This window comes from Arvicanthis niloticus, chromosome 5 (assembly GCF_011762505.2).
Source record: "Arvicanthis niloticus isolate mArvNil1 chromosome 5, mArvNil1.pat.X, whole genome shotgun sequence".
In the NCBI taxonomy this organism is placed as follows: Eukaryota; Metazoa; Chordata; class Mammalia; order Rodentia; family Muridae; genus Arvicanthis; species Arvicanthis niloticus.
In genome coordinates this window covers 18,159,260-18,178,848 of record NC_047662.1, presented here as the reverse complement: position 1 = coordinate 18,178,848, position 19,589 = coordinate 18,159,260, and the positions used below count along the sequence as shown (strand labels likewise).

At 51.5% G+C, this 19,589-nt stretch overlaps 1 protein-coding gene across 4 annotated transcripts in view; it reads right to left on the bottom strand.

Moving 5' to 3' along the window:
- The window catches only part of Ephb2 (EPH receptor B2), a 179,010-nt gene that overhangs the window by 40,513 nt on the left and 118,908 nt on the right, over positions 1-19,589 (bottom strand). For all 4 annotated transcript variants that reach the window (XM_034502191.2, XM_076933946.1, XM_034502192.2 and 1 more), the window contains exon 4: positions 490-645. In XM_034502191.2, the coding sequence (XP_034358082.1) occupies positions 490-645 (156 nt within the window). The remainder of the gene's footprint in view (positions 1-489; positions 646-19,589) is intronic.

Here is a 19,589-nt window from a genome sequence, read left to right as displayed (position 1 = left end):
TCCTTTCTGTTCCTAGAATGTGTGTGTGTGTGTGTGTGTGTGTGTGTGTGTGTGTGTGTGTGTACTGCTGGAGTTCAGTAGCAGTATTAAGGGGACAGGCACATGCATTAGAGGTCATCATGAAGTCACCTTCCTGAGATTTTTGAGCCCCTTTAACATGACAGAACAGGTCTGTATGGTCTAAGTCACTGAGGTCAGTTCTGTGAATGTCGTCCCTGACTGCAGTGGGGGGAAGATCAGTGCTCAGCTAGGACACCGAGCAGCCTCTGTTGTAGGTGTCACCTGGCTCTTCTGCCAAGCCTCCTTCTGCCCCTCTGTGAATCAAGACCTTGACTTTATCCTCTGTATGACTGACTGGCAGGGGCTGCAGGCCACATGCCAACCCAGAACCAGCTTTCTGTCCCCTCCCCAAGGTGCCCGCCTGCTCTGTGGCCATTCCCCTTGCTCCAAGCCTTCCCATGGGTAGACTGGGGGCGGGAGAAGACTTACTTGTACAAGGCATGTCTAAGGGGTCCAGGTCGGCCCTGTAGTAGCCATTGCGGCATACACAGTTGGTGGCACCTTCGGAGGTGGTGCGGCTGTTGATGGGACAGTGGGTGCAGGCTTCGTCCCCTTGGTTGGCCTTGAAGGTTCCTGATGGACAACCTGGGAAAGAACACAGGAAGAGTCATCAAGGAGCCCAGGCCAAACAAAGAGAGACTGTAGTATGAGGAGACACCCCTAGTCGTGATCCTGAACACCTGAAGTTCTGGGGTCCCAGGTCCAGTCTGGCAGCCTGGCTCTGGCCCAGAGTTTCTGGAAGACCTGTTTATTTTGTCCCTGAAGTTGTCTGTGGGTTCCGCACCCTCAGCAATCACCCTTCATTGTGCTGGCCCACCTGTACTTCAGCCTGGAGGGGCTTGACAGAGTCTGGATTCTTAACCTGGTTAGCTGTGAACTAGCCTGTAACTAGGTAACTGGGCTCTAGATCACAGACATGGTTTGTTATAGACAGGGCGCTGGGCAGTCAGAGTACACTCTGAGTGACCTGATACACGCTGAGGAAACTGCTGGAGTCACAGAGATCTGGGTCTGAGGTGAGCATTCTATACATGCACATGTGGTGCCCGACACAGGCACATGTAGTGCCTGACACGTAAAGTTTCGTCAATGTGTTAAAAAGAAAATGAAAAAGAAATAGGGGTACTTGCAGTACCAAGTTTAGCCTGAGGGGGCAGTGTCTACACCTCAGGCAGCACCTGGCAGTCTGGGCTCTCCCACTCTGGATGAGCAAGCGGCTTTACAGCCAGGGCATGCATGGGTTAGGTTCTACTGCAGGCAGCCATGAGAGTGTGGAGGGGTTCAAATCCATCTACCTGTTTTGCTGGCCTGGGAAGAGAATCCGGAAGTTGGTGGTTGGGCCTTGCCCTCCCAGCTTCTGTTTACGTGAAGAGGTGGAGGGAAAAAAACTTCAGAGGAAAAGCTCTCTGGGATGAAATGCTGCTTGCTAGTTTACCTAGGTGCTGTGTGACTTTTAGCAAGGGGCTGCACCTCTCTGAACATCCATTTCCTTGTATACAGACAGCTAACATAAATCGTCCTAATTCATCTTTTCAGGCCTGGTTTTTGGTGTTTACCTTTCAAGTTCTAGTCTTAACTACACACCTTCCCCTGGCTGAGCCTCCATGTTAGAGATCCTGCCTTTCCTGGGGCTTGAAACAAACCTCAAATTCAAAGAGCTTTCTTTACCTTCCTGCTATAATTACCCATATACATATGGGGTTTCCTGCCCATCTTCTTAGCTGTCCCAGAACTGAAGCCACACCTCATTGACTGCTGCTTGCCCTATCTGCCTAGCCTAGAAGCTGGTATTCAGCAAGTGCTACATAAGTGCTTCAGAGGGCAGAGAGCTTTAGAGAATTAATAGTTGGGATGGCAATGAACGTGGTTCAGGGAGCAGGCTGCCGGCTGAACCCATATCCACCTGGGTGTGCAGCGTGGCCTACCCGACTTCCGTGTCTGTAAATCAGAGCATTTAGTGCTGCGGAGAGCAATCTGTTGGCTCCCTTCTGTACAAAGGGGCTGGAACAGTCTTGGCACAGACACACAGTTATCTGTTCAAAACCAAGTTGCTGAGTGACCTTGGATGCGTTAGCTGACCTCTCTGGGCTGCCGTGTCCTTAGTGGTAAAAATTTCCCGCCACAGGACGTGGCTATAAAGCTACAGGAAACAAAGTACATGTTACAGGGCGGAGGAGGGGTTCTTTTCAGTACCAAGCCGAGCACAACTCCCTACGGGTGTTAGAAAACAGCTCCTCTTAGCCTGTCTCTTCTGCTTGCTTCCAGGACAACAGGTCAGCAAGGTTGGTAACCAAGCTAATCAGTGGCCACTGCGGCCCATGCTATCCTGATCCTTCTAGGGCCACAAGGGGTTAGATAGGACTTCATCACCAACAACCAGGCTTCAGCAGATCCAGTGACAGCACAATCCCATGGTAGAGATGGGGCAGGGGTGTGGGGTGTGGGGTGTGGGGTGTGGGGTATGGGGTGTGCTCCCGACTAGTATGCATAGCTGCAGTTCTGAGTCCCCCGGAGAGTTAGCACTGTCCTAGGATTTGGCCATTGCATTCTTAGGAAACTTACTGAGCCTGAGCTAGCAGTCACTCTGACTCCTCTGCATCCAGACAGGGAGGTAAAGCATGAAGAGAGAAAGCCACTGACTGTCTCAGGACCTGGCTTTGACAGTAGAGCTGGGGTCAGCCCCAGGCCATCTGGCTTGGAGGCCTCCTCTGTCCCCACCCTGCCTTAAGAGTCCAGAGTGACTTCCTTTTTCACCCACAGTCCCCAAGTCTTAGTGGGGAGCAGATGGATCAACAGGTGCTACTCTGGGCATCTCTGCAGTTCTGGCTTTGTGGACCCGACTCCTCCTCTGTCATCAGCCGTCACTGCTGTGGACCAGGATAGGGCTACCATCTTGGCATGGCCCAGGGATCTGAGGCCATCCAGCCATAGCGGCTGCGGACTGGCACCGGCCCAGGGTTAGCCTCTTAGAGTCTGTGTCCTTCTTTGCACATGGGGGCTTGTGGGAGGGTCTAGGACTGTCCTACTGTTACCAAAGGATTTGGCCCCAAGCTCGACTCCTCCTGGCTCTCTCATCAGAGCATGTACAACTCGCGGTGCCTGCTCCATCTGCTGGCCAGTTCCCAGCTGCCTGGCAGGTGGCTGCTCTCTCCTCTCTGTGCCATGCCAGCCCTCCATCTGGACCATCTTCCCAGCTGCTGTGCTGGGCTAGCGTGTCCTGGGCCACCCTGACCCTAGCCGGTTCCCCAGTCACCTCTCCACCAATCACCCTCAGTTCCTCAAACCTGTTTCTCTTCAACCTGGGAGGTCACTCCACTCTCCATCCAGTCCCCAAGATCCCCACCCCTCACCCCTTCCCTGCCTGCACCTCCTCTCCTCCCACCCCCTGTAGCCACACAATTACCAGGTCTTCCCTCCACAGCAGGGTCCCATGCCTGCCTCTTCTTGGCCAGCTCCCACCCCTGCAGGCATCTAGAAAGCTCTTCCCACCCACTCCTTGGCCTTGCAGGGCCATCTGGTCTCCTCCTGCCCAACCTCCCCAGCCGGCTTTTCTAAAATACAAGTTGTTCTGTTACTGAAAGAGGCACAGCAGCAGACAATGGAATATTATTTGGCCGCAAAAAGGAGCGAAGCCCGGGTACGCGCTCCCACCAGGGAACCTTGAAAACATTGTACTCTCTCAAAGAAGCCGGTCACAAAAGTAGGATTCCATTTATAGGAATAGGCGCAGGAGAGACACATCTGAAGAGACAGGAAGTCGATGTGTGGCTGGCAAGGGCAGGGGACAGGGGAGAATGGGAAACAACGGCTAATGGATAACAGATTTACTTCGGGGGCCATGAGAACATTCTGAAATTGACTGTGGCAGTGTTTGCATGGCCCCAGGAATGCACTGAAACCCCTGCGTGCACCCCTTCTGGGCAGGTAAACTCAGAGGTGTGTGCTGAGTGCATCCCCGTGTAGCTGCTATCACAAATGCCAACCCAGGGAGTTCAAGCTCTTCAGGGCCCCTGCAGACCTCATGCTAGGTCCTGCCCATCTCTCCTACCTCTATACCTCCTCACATGTGGTGCCCACACCATGCTTCCTGCCTTTGCCACCTGGGCTGCCCTCCCTTGGTCATCGGTCAGTGGTACCTACTCCAGGAAGTCATCTTAATGGCGTTCTTATGAATCCATGTGCCCAGCTGGGCTGTTGATCCTAGAGGTCTTGCCAGTCACCAGGGTGAATGAGTGAGCACTGGGAAGAACACTGGCTCAAGACCTCTTTTGGCATTTGGAGAAACGGAGGCCCAGGAAAAAGGAGACAGACAAAGCTCTTAAGACTTAGTTTTCTCTTCTCTCCTGAATCCCTAAGAGAGAGTCTGGGCCGGCCCCCATATCCTAACCCTTGGACATTACATGCAACAACTCAGGAAGATGAGACTTGGGTGCAGAGCAAGCATTTCAACGTGAACAGTGCCCAGTGCCCAGTGCCCAGTACCCAGTGCCCAGGGACCTCCCTGCCCAACCTTTGTCCCTGCTAGCCCTCCATAGTTAATGCAGGGATCCATCCGACACCAGCTCAGAGGGCTAAACACTGTTTAACTCAGAATAGATCTATGGGGCCCATAGCGTCAACTCCAAGTGTCTTCTGGCCGTTTCCTACCACCACAGCCTTCCTTCACAGGGCTCCGGCCAGTGGTTCCCGACAGTGGCTTCACTTCTAGGAATCTGCTAAGCTGTACCCCCCTGCCTGGTGCTCCCCCCACCACTAATCTACTCAAAGGTTACTGATTTAGAAAGGCAGGCTAGACTACTGTTAAAATGCCAAAACAGTGCTGGCCCCAGCCTTGTACCAGCATTAGAAAGCAGCCCAGAGGGCTTGCAGGGCCTGTGTGTGTGTGTGTGTGTGTGTGTGTGTGTGTGTGTGTGTGTGTGATCCCTTCCCTGTGCTGGAGGTGCTACAAACACTCCCAGCCCCAATGCGACCCCAGGAGGTGTTGGTGGTGGTTGGCTGAACAGAGAATGCTTCACAGGACTGAGAAGCAGGGGGAGGGGCCAGGGCACCAGCAACTTCATGACCCATCGGGCCACTCCAGTGCATAGACAGACGGACTCACGCCTGCCGCTTGCTCTGTCTTCCGAACCTGTCTGCTAAGGCGACGAGATTGTTTTTCTAGTTCTTAAAAATCAAAGTCTTGAGTTCCCAGTGGGGGACTCAAAGTCTGAGGCCAGCTGGGAGGGTTCAAAGTCCCATTGGACACTTTGTTTTTCTCCTGTAGCCCAGGCTTGGAACTCACTGTGTAGCTGAAGATGACCTTGAACCCACCTCCTGAGTGACAGGATTGTAGCGTGTGCCACCACACCTGATTTCTTCGGCGCGGCGTGCATGATTGGCAAACATTCTACCAACGGAACCACATCTCTCCTGCTCCCATCAGACACTTCTCCAGCTCTGCTGGTCACCTCTCATTCAATCACAGCCCACAGCCCACAGCCTGGCTGCACAACCTGCTCCTCTCCCCTGAGGGTGTCTCCCGTACCCCCTCCCTCCATCCCTGCCTAGTTGACAGCTCAGACCTCCAGCCAACACAGACCTGTTCTACTTCCAATGGTGGTTGCTAAACCAACCAGCCGGATAGCAAGTGGAAGCCGGACTCACGTTTGTGTTCCTGTATTGTGTGTGTTTCCTTGAGAACCAATTCCGTGTGATTCGCCTGAGGTCAGAGCCACTGTGCTGTTAGAGGCCTGCACAGCTGGCTCTTGTAAGCTCTCTGGTACAAACCAGGGCCAATCAGTCCCACTGGGTGAGATGACATGGTCTACTGGCTGGTGAGTAGTGGATGGGGTAGGGCTGAGCCTCAGCACCCGACACATAGTAGGTGTGCCAGTGGATTCCACTAGAAGGGTGAGCAGCTCCCAAGGGTCAGATGGAACCATACACACAAAGTGTCTGAACTCGGGGCCTGTTCTTTGTGACACTGGGGACTCAAAATCTCCAGCAAGCTGTAACAGCAGTACTGCCACTTTCCAGAGCCTTCCCTGGGCTGAGCCAGTGCTCAGACCGGCGTGGGCTGGATTCTCTCACTTGATTCATGTCATTGTGCACCAGTGTTGGTAAAGTTATCATTTGGATTTTATAGAAAAGGAAACTGGGGGTGGCAAATGGCTTAGTGAGTAAGATATCTAACAACCATGTTGATCCCTGGGACCCACGCGGTGGAAGGACAGACCCAACCCTAGCAGGTTGTCCTCTGACCTCCACACATGTATGCCTTGGCAGGAACACCCTAACACACTAACACACACACACACACACACACACACACACACACACACACACACACACACACACAAAGGAGCCGGGTAAAGGTGACTCATGCCTTTAATCCCAGCATTTAGGAGGCAGAGGCATGCAAATTCCTTTGTTTGAGGCCAGCCTGGTCTACAATGTGAGTTCCAGGACAGCCAGGGCTATATAGAGAAACCAAAAACAAACAAACAAACAAACAAAAAAAAAAAAAAAAAAAAAACAAAGAAACTGAGGCTCAAAGGGGTGACTGGCCACCTCAAGGCCACATAGCTAGAAAACGGCAGGGATAGACTTCTCCTTTGAGTAATTCTGAATCCTTGTGTTCAAATACCACCAGTCAAGGAATCATCACAAGGTCAAGTGTCAAATGCCAGGGTTGGAGACTATCTTACTGAGGACAGCCACCCAGCAGGACAGAGGCAGAGCTCTGCCCTCCAGCCCAGGACATCAGTCCAGGCAGCCAGTCTGCGCCTGCCTTCTGCAGATGCCCAGAGTGCTTGGCCAGGCGAGCGGATGGCAGCCAGCTGGAGACAGGAGGGGATTGTAAGGAAACAGATTTTCTCCCCGCCTGCCCCCTGGGCTCCGGGGATAGGTGATAGTTGATCAAGTAAGGCCCAAGCCGGGGCTCCATCTGGGTCTGCCATGGTGGGTCTGCTAACTGGCACCAAGTGATCCTTGGTGGCTGGCCTGCCACTTCTGTCCCTTCTTCAGGGGGATGCTGGTTTAGTCCCAAAGATGACTGATGCCATTTGGAATCAAATGCTTAGTCAGGCCTGATATTCTGGGTGGGTCGGGGGAGGAGCACTTGGAAAGAGTTTCATTCTGGGGGGTGCTTTGCACAGAAGGCACTAGGTGATACTGGAAAAGGCCTCCCCTCCCTGAGCCGAGCTCTGATGAGTTTGAATTGGGGCATGGACTATCAAGTTGGTGCTGGTCTGCTCCAACCCCTTGTTAAACTGTGTGACCTCAGGCGAATTACCTCACCTCTTTGGGCCTTAGCTTGGTGAGGGAGCAATAAGGATAATGGCAATAAAGACCTTGAATCTGTTGGAGGAAATCAAATGAGCTAGCACTGCAGTCCTTGGAATGGTGCTGGGCCTGTGGAGAGTATAAAACAGCGCTTGCCGTCGTGACGGAGGCAGGGGTGCTCTTGCCAGAAACACTTGCGCTCAGAAGTGTTTCAGAGTTCAGACTGTAGAATATTTGCATAGAGGCAGTGAGCTCTCAAGTCTGAACATGACATTCAGTCATGTTCAAACGCATTTGCATCTACCACCCGAAGGGCATTCAACACGGCCTTCTGTGTCATTTTATGCCTAGAAAAGTTTTCCTGGAATAGTGTTTCTGGTTGTGACATGAGGTTTAGGATCAGTGATCACCCATTTGCAACACACCGGCCCTTGGTTGCTGTAGGAAACCTGGTGACTCAGGGCGGCAGACACTGGCCCTGTCCTCAGAAGTGCGGGCTAGGCTGCAGGCATCTATCTCAACTGAGACAATGGGGCCCAGAGACAGGACACTAGTCTGATGTGGTAGAGGGAAAAGGGATTAGGTTCTGGGGTCTGCAAAAACAGTGACTCCCCTGACTCTCTTGGAAAGTTCTGGAAAGAAATTTGCCTAAAGAGTTCTGAGAACAGAACTATGTAGCTGCATGATTGGTGACAACACGAGCCAGGCCACTTCTTCAGCCCTGTGCCTTGGCTGTACCTGGCAAGGCAGATGGTGGAGGGACCATCACTCTGGCCTTCTGGCTATCAGACGCTGGTTGTAGGTAACACCACACTCTGCCTTTTTATTTTGTACTTTGAGAAGGCTGGATCACCATGCTGCCAGGGTCTGGTGCTGTACCTGGGTCAGGGAGGGAGGGGCTGGTGGAGTACTAGTGGCTGAGCTGAGCAGAAAGAAGGAGCTGTAATTAGCCTTAGGCAGTGTGTTGTGTTTACTGTTTCCCGATTTTACCAACCAGGTTAACTAGTACTCAGTCTCCTGGGACAAGTCAGGCAGAATGCCCAATTAGGTCCTTCAACACTAAAGTTTCTGGTAGTCAGAGAAGTATCCTCGACATCCTTGAGGGTCCAGCTACACATGAATCATGACTGCCCTGTATGCTAGGAGGTGACACTTTATTATTATTATTTTCTTTTCTTTTTTTTTTTTTTTTTTTTGCAGAACTGAGGTTTGAACCCAAGGACCTTCACACACCAGGCAAGCACTCTGCCACTGAGTGACATTCCTGGTTTTGTTGTGTCTTTTAAGACTCCCTCCCTAGCCCAGAGAGGCCTTAACCTTATAACCTCCCCGCCACAACCTTCCAAACAACTGGGACTACAGCTCTAGACCACCAGGCTTGGCTTTCGGTGTTGCCATTTTAGAAGTGAGAAAACTGAGGAGAGGAAGCATCCTGTAAACTGACCACTTAGAGCCAAGGGCCTGGGGTAGAGACTTATGCCTAAGGCTAGCTTACCTGTAGACTAAGGTCTTTGGTCTATTCTGGATCCCCCAAATCCCCTTTCACACCCCTGGCAATTGAATCTCTAAGAATCCCAGCTTCTTGCCCTGCCCAGCTGGAGGCTCTCAAGGGCAGCCCTTGAGCCACTTGGCACAGAATCAGCACCCTATATCAGCTCCCTAAGTGACTGCCCTCAAGTCTGATGGCTAGTGCGGCCTGGAGTGCTGCTCCCTGGTCCTCTGTGGTGGCACGAAGGGACAGAGCTTACAGTGTTTGAGAAAGCTAGACCCAGGATCCCACAGCATGCGTGGGTGACCGGGGACGTTTGGTGGCTCAGTTCTTCCAGTTCCTGGACCCTGTGTCAGGCCCCTGGTCCCTGACAGCCTGCCTCCCTTCAAGATATCCCAACTCCCCACCAAAAGGCCAGAGCTCCTACCCACCCAGCAGGCAGCCCCATTCCTCCAATTTCCTCTCAATTAATCAAGCTCTGAACTTTTTAATTATCTGCCTGCAGGGTGACTCCCTGCACTGAAGCAATTAAGGACATTTCTAAGGGCCGTGTGGTTGTGGTTGCTGCAGGCTCTGGCGCAAAGTCTGACCATTCCTCATGGAGGAGGGAGCCACGGACAGGGGGGCTGAACAACATTCACAACCCCTGTGCTGCAAGGTTAAAGGGAGGGGATGAAGCTGGAGCTATGCCAAGGATCTGGGGCCACGTAAGCCATCAGGATCACCCTTGTGACCCTTCTGTGCCTTCCCTCTGTAAAGGGACTGATCTGGATCCTAGCAGCGACCAGGTGGTGGTTGGGGCAGGGGCTTAGGACATCATGCATTTTCACCTTGACCATGAGAGGGGAAAGATGTCCATTTCACAGGCAAGAAAACAGTGGCTGAACATCTGGCCAGTTTGTGCTGCAGCTGGACCAGAAGGCAACTCTAACCCTGAAGCCACTTTCTTCCATAGTCTTTCTATCCTGGATGGTGGTATGGTAAAATTACCTTGGAGCATCAAGAAAGTGTATACCCTGGAAGAGGTGTTCTCCAAGGTAGAGGTCTGCTTAAACAGAAGCTGCTGGTGGGAGAGGGCTTGGCAGGCAGATGGCTCAGCTCTGCAGAGGCACGGGTGGGGGTGGGGGTGGGAAAGGGTATGGTGTGTGTAGGGAACTCAGAATAGTGCAGGGTTGCTGAAGCATGAAGTTCAAGGCCCGTGGGAGGCAGGTGATGCTGGGGAGGTAGGAGGGGGGGGGGTCTGGGGAAATCAAATTCACAGAGGTTTTTAGGATCTGCTGTCTAAGTACCTAGCGTGTTTTATGACTGTAAACTCCACCACCCAGGCAGGGCTAGTAACTTATCTAAGGCCACATAGTAAGTTACCGTGGAGAAGGAGAGACAGAAGAGAAGAGGCACGGAACTGTGTGGCAGCCTCCTGACAACGTCTGGCGTTTGCCCTTGTCCTCCTGTTCTACTTTTAAGAACTGCTGGCAGCTCTCCGTAGTGTTGGGGGTGGGGGGGGAGGGAAGGCTGTGGGTGGGAGTAAGAGACGGGGCTATAGGTGGTTTGTAAGGGTAAGGGTGTGGTGGTTGTAGGGGTGGGGCTGTAAGTAGGAGTAGGGGTGAGTGAGGCTGTGTGGAGGAGTGGGGATATTGTGTGGAGGGGTCGATAGCCCAAAGAACAGGAAACAACTCAGGAGGCTCTTTCCAGGAACTTCCAAAACTCGCATCTTAGTAGGAGTAAAATTTGATAACCCTCTCTTCCTCACTTCCTCAATGGACTCAAGTCCCATAGCATTCCTCTAACCCCAGGGCCTTTGCACATGCTGATCTGTCTGCCTGGGTCAAGATCTTCCTCCCCTATCACTGAGTTAATGACACACTACATCCTTCTGATGAAAGGGAAGGGTTGGATGTCCCCTCACCCTCAGCTGCACTCTCTGGGTGATAAGCCTCTCCAGACTGGCGCTGCCTAACACTGGGATTCGCTGTCTGCTGGAATGTTGAATAATAATCACATGTGCCCAGGGGGAAGCCGGATATGTCCAGAAAGCTTGGCACATCTGGTAGGGGAGCCCCAAGCCCTGAGGCACATGTGGCTGCTGTATTGACAGGTGTTAGGGTGGGTCATGGAGATGGGGGCTGGTGTCCCAGACATGGTGTCGGAGTGGACGGAAGAGCTGTCAGTATCCCTTGTATGGCTCACTGAACCTCAGTGGCCACGCTGAAATCCAGACCCTGGGTCACCAGATTCCAAAGTCCCTACATCACTCTGTTGGCGCTGTCACCCCTGCTGAGGCTGGGGGTCCTAAGGAGGCTCCCTCCCCTCTCCAGCTGGAGGGCTCTGCCTGGGTCACCTCCTGCAGTAGTCCCTCTGCGACTGGATCCAGAAATCTGGTCCTGGCCCCACCTGAGGGAGCCCTGGGCTGGGGCTGGCCTCCCTCCTACCCCTGCCCCAAGCAAACCAGGCTCATTAATAAAGGACACAATTAGCTGTCAGCAGAGAACATGTCTGGAATTTTTTACCTGCTTGGTGAACTGAGTTAAGCCAACAAACCCGGGACACCCGGGGAGGCAGCTGCTACACACCTTTCAGGCTCTGTCACGGGGCTGGGGTGGGAGTGTCGGCTCACAGGCCCTGGCCTGTGTGGGGTGGTTATTTTATTTTATTTTTTTTCCAGGCCAGTGGTGACATTGACAAAGTGAGGGAGATTCCTGGCAGGTGGCTTCTTCAGCCTGTCACGCAGTGTTTTTTGTCCCCTGTCCCTTCCCACATCAACTTCCAGAGTCAGATGGACTTCTAGAAGTTTCTCTCCTTAGTCTCATTTGACAGTGAGGGAAACTGAGGCCCAGCAAGGGAATAGCACTTTGTTCATGATGGAGAATAAACAACTCTTTCCTCATTCCTGAGCATGCATGCCTCACTGCTTGGACTCCACTAGAATGTTCTAAAATTCCCAGTGCTGTATAGCTTGGGGCAGGCGCTGGGGCTGGGGTGAGGAGCTGTGGTCCCCGCCCTCTAGGGAGTGAGGCAGGGAAGAGGCCAGGAGCCGTGGAAACAATGTGCCCGCTGTGGTGAGTGATGGCACAGACACAGGAGCTGGGAGGCCGTGCCAGGGCAATCGCAGGAAGGACCACGGCATTAAAAGGCAACACCTTGGCTGAGGGAGCCATGGTTTAGCGGCATAAACTTTGCTGAGCGTGCATGGAAACGAAACAGACAAGAACACACACATAGGAGTTTGGGATATGGCTCTGTTAGCCGAGCACCTGCCCAGCACTCATGAAGACCTTAGGGTGATACCGAGCACAACACACAAGTTTGGAGTAGCAGGTACCTTGCCTGTAACCCCAAAACTTGGAAGATGGAGGAAGGAGGGCCATTTTGTGGCTTTTTTTTTTTTTTTTTTTTTGTTACATAGCATGTTCAAGGCTAACCTAGGCTATGTGAAACTCTGACTCAAAATAAATAAGTAAAAGTTAATACCTCAGTCAAGTACAGTGGCTCACATCTGTAATCCCAGAATTTGGGTGATCGAGCACTAGTTCAAAGCCAGTCTGGGCTATCTACAGTCATTGTCTCAAAGATAAGTAAATAAAAATAAATAAATAGGCCGGGCAGTGGTGGCGCACGCCTTCAATCCCAGCACTTGGGAGGCAGAGGCAGGTGGACTTCTGAGTTTGAGGCCAGCCTGGTCTACAAAGTGAGTTTCAGGACAGCCAGGGCTACACAGAGAAACCCTGTCTTGAAAAACCAAATAAATAAATAAATAAATGGCAACAGGAGACACGAAGATTTGACCAACATTGGTGCTGTAGGTACTTTATCTGAGTCAGGGATGTAAGCTGGAGGGTACTGGGTGGTAAGTACCTATTTGTTCTTAGTCTGCGAGTCCAGACAGAGAGAACAACAAGGGACTTCCTACCAGAAACTTTTGTTCCAGTGATACTGGGACTTGTCGATCTGTGAGTCACTATACAGATGAGCAGCCGCCGGGGCTGAGTGTCACACTATGCCATCCACAGGGCACACAGATGCCACACACAGTGGCTTTGGCCTCCCACGCCTGGAGCCTCTGCTTCCAGAAAGGTCTGTCTGCTTGGATCCTAGGCACTATGATTTGAATGTTAATAAAAACCCGACTGGAGAGGACTGAGTTTTGAGCACCTCAGGGAGCAAGGATGAGACAACAGGAGCAGGGAGAGAGGGAACAGGCTGACACTCATGTGGAGGCTCCCTCCTGGGGGTACAGAAACCATCGCCCTACTCCCGTTGGCTTCTGGGGAGCATGAGTAGTTTCATCAAACCTGTGCTATAAATCAAGTGTACAAGATGTGGCTTGGCAGCCATCCCTAGGAAAGATCTGGGGGTTTGAGTTTGACCACAAGCCAAAGGCTGCTGAAAACACCAGAGAGGTAGTAGGTCTTAAGAGCAGAAGGGATTGCCAGTCCAGCATCCTCCTGCTGCTGAAATGACGGGTTCCCTTGGAGCTCCGGGTAAGGAGATCACTGAGTGACAGGGGACTGAGCGTGGCAGGTCTGTGCTCAGTCTGTAGCTACTTCTTGGTAGCATTTGACCTTGCCAGCAGCATCCGATAGACACCCTACAGAGTCCTGCAGGCCTTCCGCCTTAGAGCACTGTCCTATCTCAGTCATGAGGAGTAGGAGTTATTCTTCTAATCTCCTTGGGCCCTGGCCTCTGGGCCAACAGAGACTTGGGTCCACCACCAGAACAGGCTTTTCCCAGTGACCACTTTGTGGCTGTCCTTGTCCCAGCTCTGCAGAAGGATCCAGCCACAGAGCTGAAGAAGCCACAGGACCTAGCCTTGAGGCTCGCTGTCTGGCACGGGACAGTGAGTGTGACCAGCTAGGGATGTCATGGAAGGCTCTGCAGAGGCAGGGTCGCTTGGACAGGGTGTTAATGACCAGAGAGGAGCTGGCCAAGGCCAGAAGAGAGGATAGTGTGAGAAAGAGAATGTGTGTAAAGGCCTGGTGATAAGACAGGGCAGAGCGGTCAGAAAATGGCATGTGAACGGGGAATCGAATGGAGGTGAAGGCCTGGCGTCCTTAGCTCACTTCCCAGCAGCCTCCTCACACCCCAGACTTCCTTCTTGAGTCTCAGCCCTTCCCAGCCTCCCCTGTATCTCTCCACTGTCCGTTTCCCACACCTGAAGCCTGTACCTTGCTGTAACCATTCTGTCTTTATTGATTAAAACTGACCAAGGGTCTGAGGCTGAGCTCTGAGAGTGCTCGCCTACCAGGCATGAGCCCTGGATCCCCAGCACTGCCTTGGTGGGGGTGTGGATATATAACTATCAGCCCAGCACTTAGGAGGTAGAGGCAGGAGGATCACAGGAATTCAAGTCTTCCTAGGATATATAAAGTCCTGTTTCAAAAATAAACTGACAAAAATAACCAGACAAAATCGCTCCGAGCACCATTTATTGAACACCTACTATATGACAGAGCCTGTACATAGCACCTAAGGGCCACATATATCATTGTGGAGAGCCACCATCCAGCTCTGACCTCTGGCCCCTTACTTAGCTTCTCTTTATGTCTCTGTGTTCCTATATGCAAAGGGAGCCTGTAAGGTTTCTTCTTGTAGTGGCTGGCACTCCTGAGGGAACCCTGACTGGTGAGCAACTCTCATGAGCAGGTCCAACAGCTTACTAACACTCCCACTGGGAGAGGAGACAGCCCAGGGACCGGTGAGAACAAGGAGGAGAGAGCCTTCCATCTGAGGCTGGACACAGGGTCTTAACTCAACCTGCAGCCTCCGCTCCTAGGCCTGGGAGTCAGAGCTCCATGGATTCCAAGCTGAGGGCAGGAGGCATAGCTTCAGGAACCCAGAGGATGGTCTCAAGGTACTTTTAAAGGTTTATTGTATTCCATGTATGTGCACCACATGTATACACACGGAGGTCAGAGGAGGGCACCAAATCTCTAGAACTGGAGTAATATGAAGTTATGAGCCTCCATGTGTGTGCTGGGAACAGATCTGGGTCCTCTGCAAGAGCAGCAAGTGCTCTTAACCACTGGGCCATCCCAGGGATGTTGCTGTTACCAGGAGGGGCTAGCACTTGAGCAGGCCTGAGATAAAGCAAGACAAAGAAATAAAAGGTATGTGTGCTAGGCAGAGGGAACCACCCAGCAAGGGTGTAGAGCCGGAAGACAGCACAGCTGGACAACCTCCACTTTCTTCACTGTGGCCAGAACCCTGAGTTGGGATTGGAAGGTTACAGGGCCAGTAGGACAAGGCAAACAGGTGACACCATGAGACTCCCTCCAGCCTGGAGCCGGGAGTCCAGTGGCTGCAGGAGGCTGCTCTACTTTTGACTGGGACAAAGGAGTGGAGACCTCAGAATGTGGATGCTTCTGCACAGGCTCCTTCAGTTTCAGTTTGTGGCTCCAAACACTCCCCAAGACAAATGGTTTCTTAAAAACTTGCTTCTAGGGGCTGGAGAGATGGCTTAGGAGTTGAGAACAGAGGACCCAAGTGCAGTTCCCAGCACCTACTCTGGAGTGCTCACAACTGCACTGAGTATCTGCAAATACAGCTCCAGGGAGTGTGATGTCCTCTTCTGGACTCCAATTGAACCTACACTCCTGTGCACATACCTATACACAGATACACATGATGTGTGTGTGTGTGTGTGTGTGTGTGTGTGTGTGTGTGTGTGTGTGTGCGTTCCCAACCCTTCCTAGAGGGGTTGGGGAGATAACTCATTTGGTAAAGTGATTGACACCTAAGTATGAAGACCCAAGTTCCATCTCCCCGGAATTCATATATAAAAAGCTAGGCATAGCAGTATCTACCTATATTCCTAGTATTGGGGAGGTGGAGACAGGAGGAACCCTGGGGACCTGCTAGTCAGTCAGCATAGCCTGGCTGTCAAGTTCTAGGCCAGTGATTGACCTTGTCTCAAAAACTAAGCTGGACAGCTCCTGAGGAGTGATACCTGAGGCTGACCTATGACTTTTACAAACAGGGGCACATGACTACACACACACACACACACACACACACACACACACACACACACACGCACGCATGCACACACGCTGCTTACAAACACTCATGTGAGCACAGAAAGCCCACATCTTCTCAGTTTTAAAAGGTCAGAAGTTAAAAATTATAAGCCAGCGGCAGAGGATTTTACTGCAAGTGATCTTAGGCCAGCAGCCAGAGACCTGACCACAAATCGCCCAGTCGTGTGTTTTGCAGCAATCGCCACTCAACAGAGGCTCAGCTGAGCAGCCCCTAAATGTCTCCTTTATTTGAAGATCATGTTTATGGGGCCGGGGCCACTGTTCCCTGCCTGGGCCATGGTTTGGTAAAAGAGGAAGAAACCTAGAGAAGCAAATGTTGAAGCAGGAGACGATGACAACTTTCTAATCTCATAAACCCCTCTCTTATCTCAGCCCTTATAAAACACGGGTGCCGATTGTTCCTAAAAGCGGCTCTGAAAGCTTGTAAACGTGACAAGCACTTAGCTCAGCACCCACAGAGAGGGACTCTAATCCTTAAGAAAACTGCAGATGAATAAGCAGGGAAGCAACTTCTGGTGAACAACGGCCCACAGAGAGAACCCGCTCATCACCGAGTGAGCTCTCCAGTCGTAATGCCCGCCCTGCCTCGGGTTCTCTGACCTGACGGCAACCCTGTTTCAGAGAGTTCCTTTTTGGCTGCAAGAGGTTATAACTAGTACTTTAACGTTTGTAATCTGATAAATAATAGCTTGTGCTTTGTGCTCCTTCCGAGTCGGGCCATGTCTTAAGTGCCCTTGTGTGAAAGAGCTCACAGAGTCGCAAAGGATACTGTAATAGTCTCTGTCGACAGGGAACCCAGATGCAGAGAGTGAAGTCACCTGCCCAGTATTACCAGCCTCGAGTAGCAGAGCCAGGGTTTATTTATTTTTGTTTCTCTCTGTGTGTAATGTGGGTGCACATGTATGTATACACGCATGTAGGTGTAGGTGCATATGTGTTTCTGTGTAGATGTACATGTATGTGTGTGTACATGTGTATATGTGCACATGTGTTTTTGTGTCGTTGCATGTATGTGTGAGAAGTCCACATACAGGTGTGTACATTCATATGGGGGACAGAGGACAATCCCATTCCTGAGGCTTTTTTGATATATTCCACCTGGGTTTGTTTGTTTTTGCATACAGGGTCTTTCAATTGCCTGGGGCTTGTCAATTAAGGTAGTCTGTTTAGTCAGTGAACCCCAGGGGTACTCCTGTCCCTGCCTTTGGAATACTGGGATACAAATGCCTGCTGCTATAACTGGCTCTTTAAATTAACTAACTTTAAAAATACTTATTCTCGCTGGGTGGTGGGGCACACGCCTTTAATCCCAGCACTTGGGAGGCAGAGGCAGGCGAATTTCTGAGTTCCAGGCTAGCCTGGTCTACAGAGTTTGTTCCAGGACAGCCAGGGCTATACAGAGAAACCTTGTCTTGAAAAACCATAAAAAAATTATGCTCTCTGTTTGTCTGTCTGTCTGTCTGTCTCTGTCTCTCTCTCTGTCTCTCTGTCTCTCTCTCAGTGTCTCTCTCTCAGTGTCTCTCTCTCTCTCCCTCTCTCTCTCTCTCTCTCTCTCTCTCTCTCTCTCTCTCTCTCTGTATGTCCAGGATGCCAGAGGACAACTTGGAGGAATCTGTTCTCTCCTTCTACCACACAGATCCTGGGTATAGGACTCAAGGTGTCAGGCTTGGTGGCAAGAGCCATCTCCTAGGCCACATACCAGACATTTTATGTGGGCCCTGAGGCTTGAACTCATGTCCCCATGCTTGGTGTCATGGTGACATGCTCAGCAATCTCCCCAGTCCTCAGAGCAGGGGTTTAAAAGGAACCAGATGTCACATTGCTTCCTCTCACTCACTGCTAGCTTGTCACTTAAGAAATGGGATGCAGCTGGGTTGGGCCATGCTCAGCTGTCACCTTCCATCATGACAGTGCCCTGATGGGACTGGTCCTATCTATAGAAGATGACATCAGGGGCTTCTAAGCATCTGAGTAGCCAGGAACAAACAACAGGGACACGGGAAGAGCTAGGGACTTCCAGAGACCCCATTCAAGGGCCTTGGCTCAGTGTGGGAAACAGTGACAGAAGGCTACACTGAAGACAGAGCAGAGGGGACCGGACAGGACCTGGCACCCTCTGCACCTGACGGAGGACTTCAAAAGGCTGGGATGAGTTAGGACCTGCAATAGCAGGCCACGGTTGCCTCACCCTAGGCTGGGAACCCTTCTTGAGACTGCTTGACTGTCTTCATAGAACGGCAATTCAGTGTGGTGGTTATCTGTGTGCACATTGGAGCTAGGCCTCCTGTCTGTGCTTCACCTGGCCTCACCTCATTCCAAACCACTCCTCCTAGGCCTCAGTTTTACCACCTGGAAAGTGTACACAATGCTCTCCTTCCTGAGGTTATTGAGAAGATGGTTACTACCCAGGAGTACTGGGAACACCGCTGAGGGTTCAGGAAATTCGTGGTACATGTCAGGTGACAGCGGTTATTGTTTGTGGTATGGTAGATTTGGCTGGCCTTGAACTTGCAATCCTCCTGCCTCAGCCTCCTGAGTGCTGGGATACAAACATGAGATACCACATTTGGTTTCATATGCTATATATTCTTCCTGTGATCTCCTCTCCCTGGGGTGTTCTCTGCCCTGGACCTTGCTGTCATACTGTCTAGGATTCTGCTCCCTTGATGAGCACCTAGTGGACCCCAGTGCACCCTTGCACAAGAAACAGCACTTTGGGAGTTCAAGACCAGCCTCAGCTTTTACTAGCCAAGGTCTTCAAAATATCCTCTGGTCTTGAAAAGGGTATTGACACCTGCTTTAAAAACAGAGACCCCAGGGCAGGTGTTAGGGAGTCACAGACCCTTGTCTCTCTGTCCTTTGCCTTTGAATGACCTTGGGGGAGTTGTTGGTTTTCTCAGCTGTGCAGTGGGGACACCTCCCTAGCAGAGTTTTGCATGGAGAGAACACACTAAGATTGCAAACGGGCAGCACCATGGGCGTGCATGGACTCAGCCAACGGCCATTCACAACATCTGTTTTTCTTTAAATGAATCACTCATTCAGCAGAAACGACACGCCTATATCCAGGACTGAGGGTGCACACCTGGAATGCCAGCTTCTAGGAGGCTGAGGTGGCAAAATTACAAGCTCAAGGCCAGCCTGGGCTGCAGACTGAGTACAAACAGGGTCTGAGATGTGGCTCCGTTCACTTGGTGTGCACAAAGGGAGCCCTGAGTTCAGGCTCCAGCACATTGTAAACGGAGTTTGGTGCTCAGGAGGTGGAGACTCAAGACCAGGAGATTACAGCTATCCTTGGCCATGTATGTATTGGGTTTGAATCTATACAATAGCTTGCTGGGGGTGGGGGGGAGAAATGAACAACAACAACAACAACAACAAAAAAAGAAACCAAGAGGGGTGGCTGGAGAGATAGCTCAGTGGTTAAGAACAGTTGATCTTCATGCAAAGGTCTCATTCCCGTTCCGTAATTCCCATTCCAGGAGATCTGAAGCCCTTTTCTGTCCCTGTGGGCAGCAGGTACAGTGGTGTGCAGATACAAATACAAGCAAGCACATAAACACACACAATAAATAAAGTTGCCAGAGGCAGGCAGATCTCTGAGTTCAAGGCCAGCTTGGTTTACAGAGCAAGTTCAAACATAGCCAGAGCTACACAGAGAAACCCTGTCTCCAAAACAAAACAAAACCACACCAAAAAACCCCCAAAACAAACAAACCTTAAAAAGAAGAAAAGATGACTTG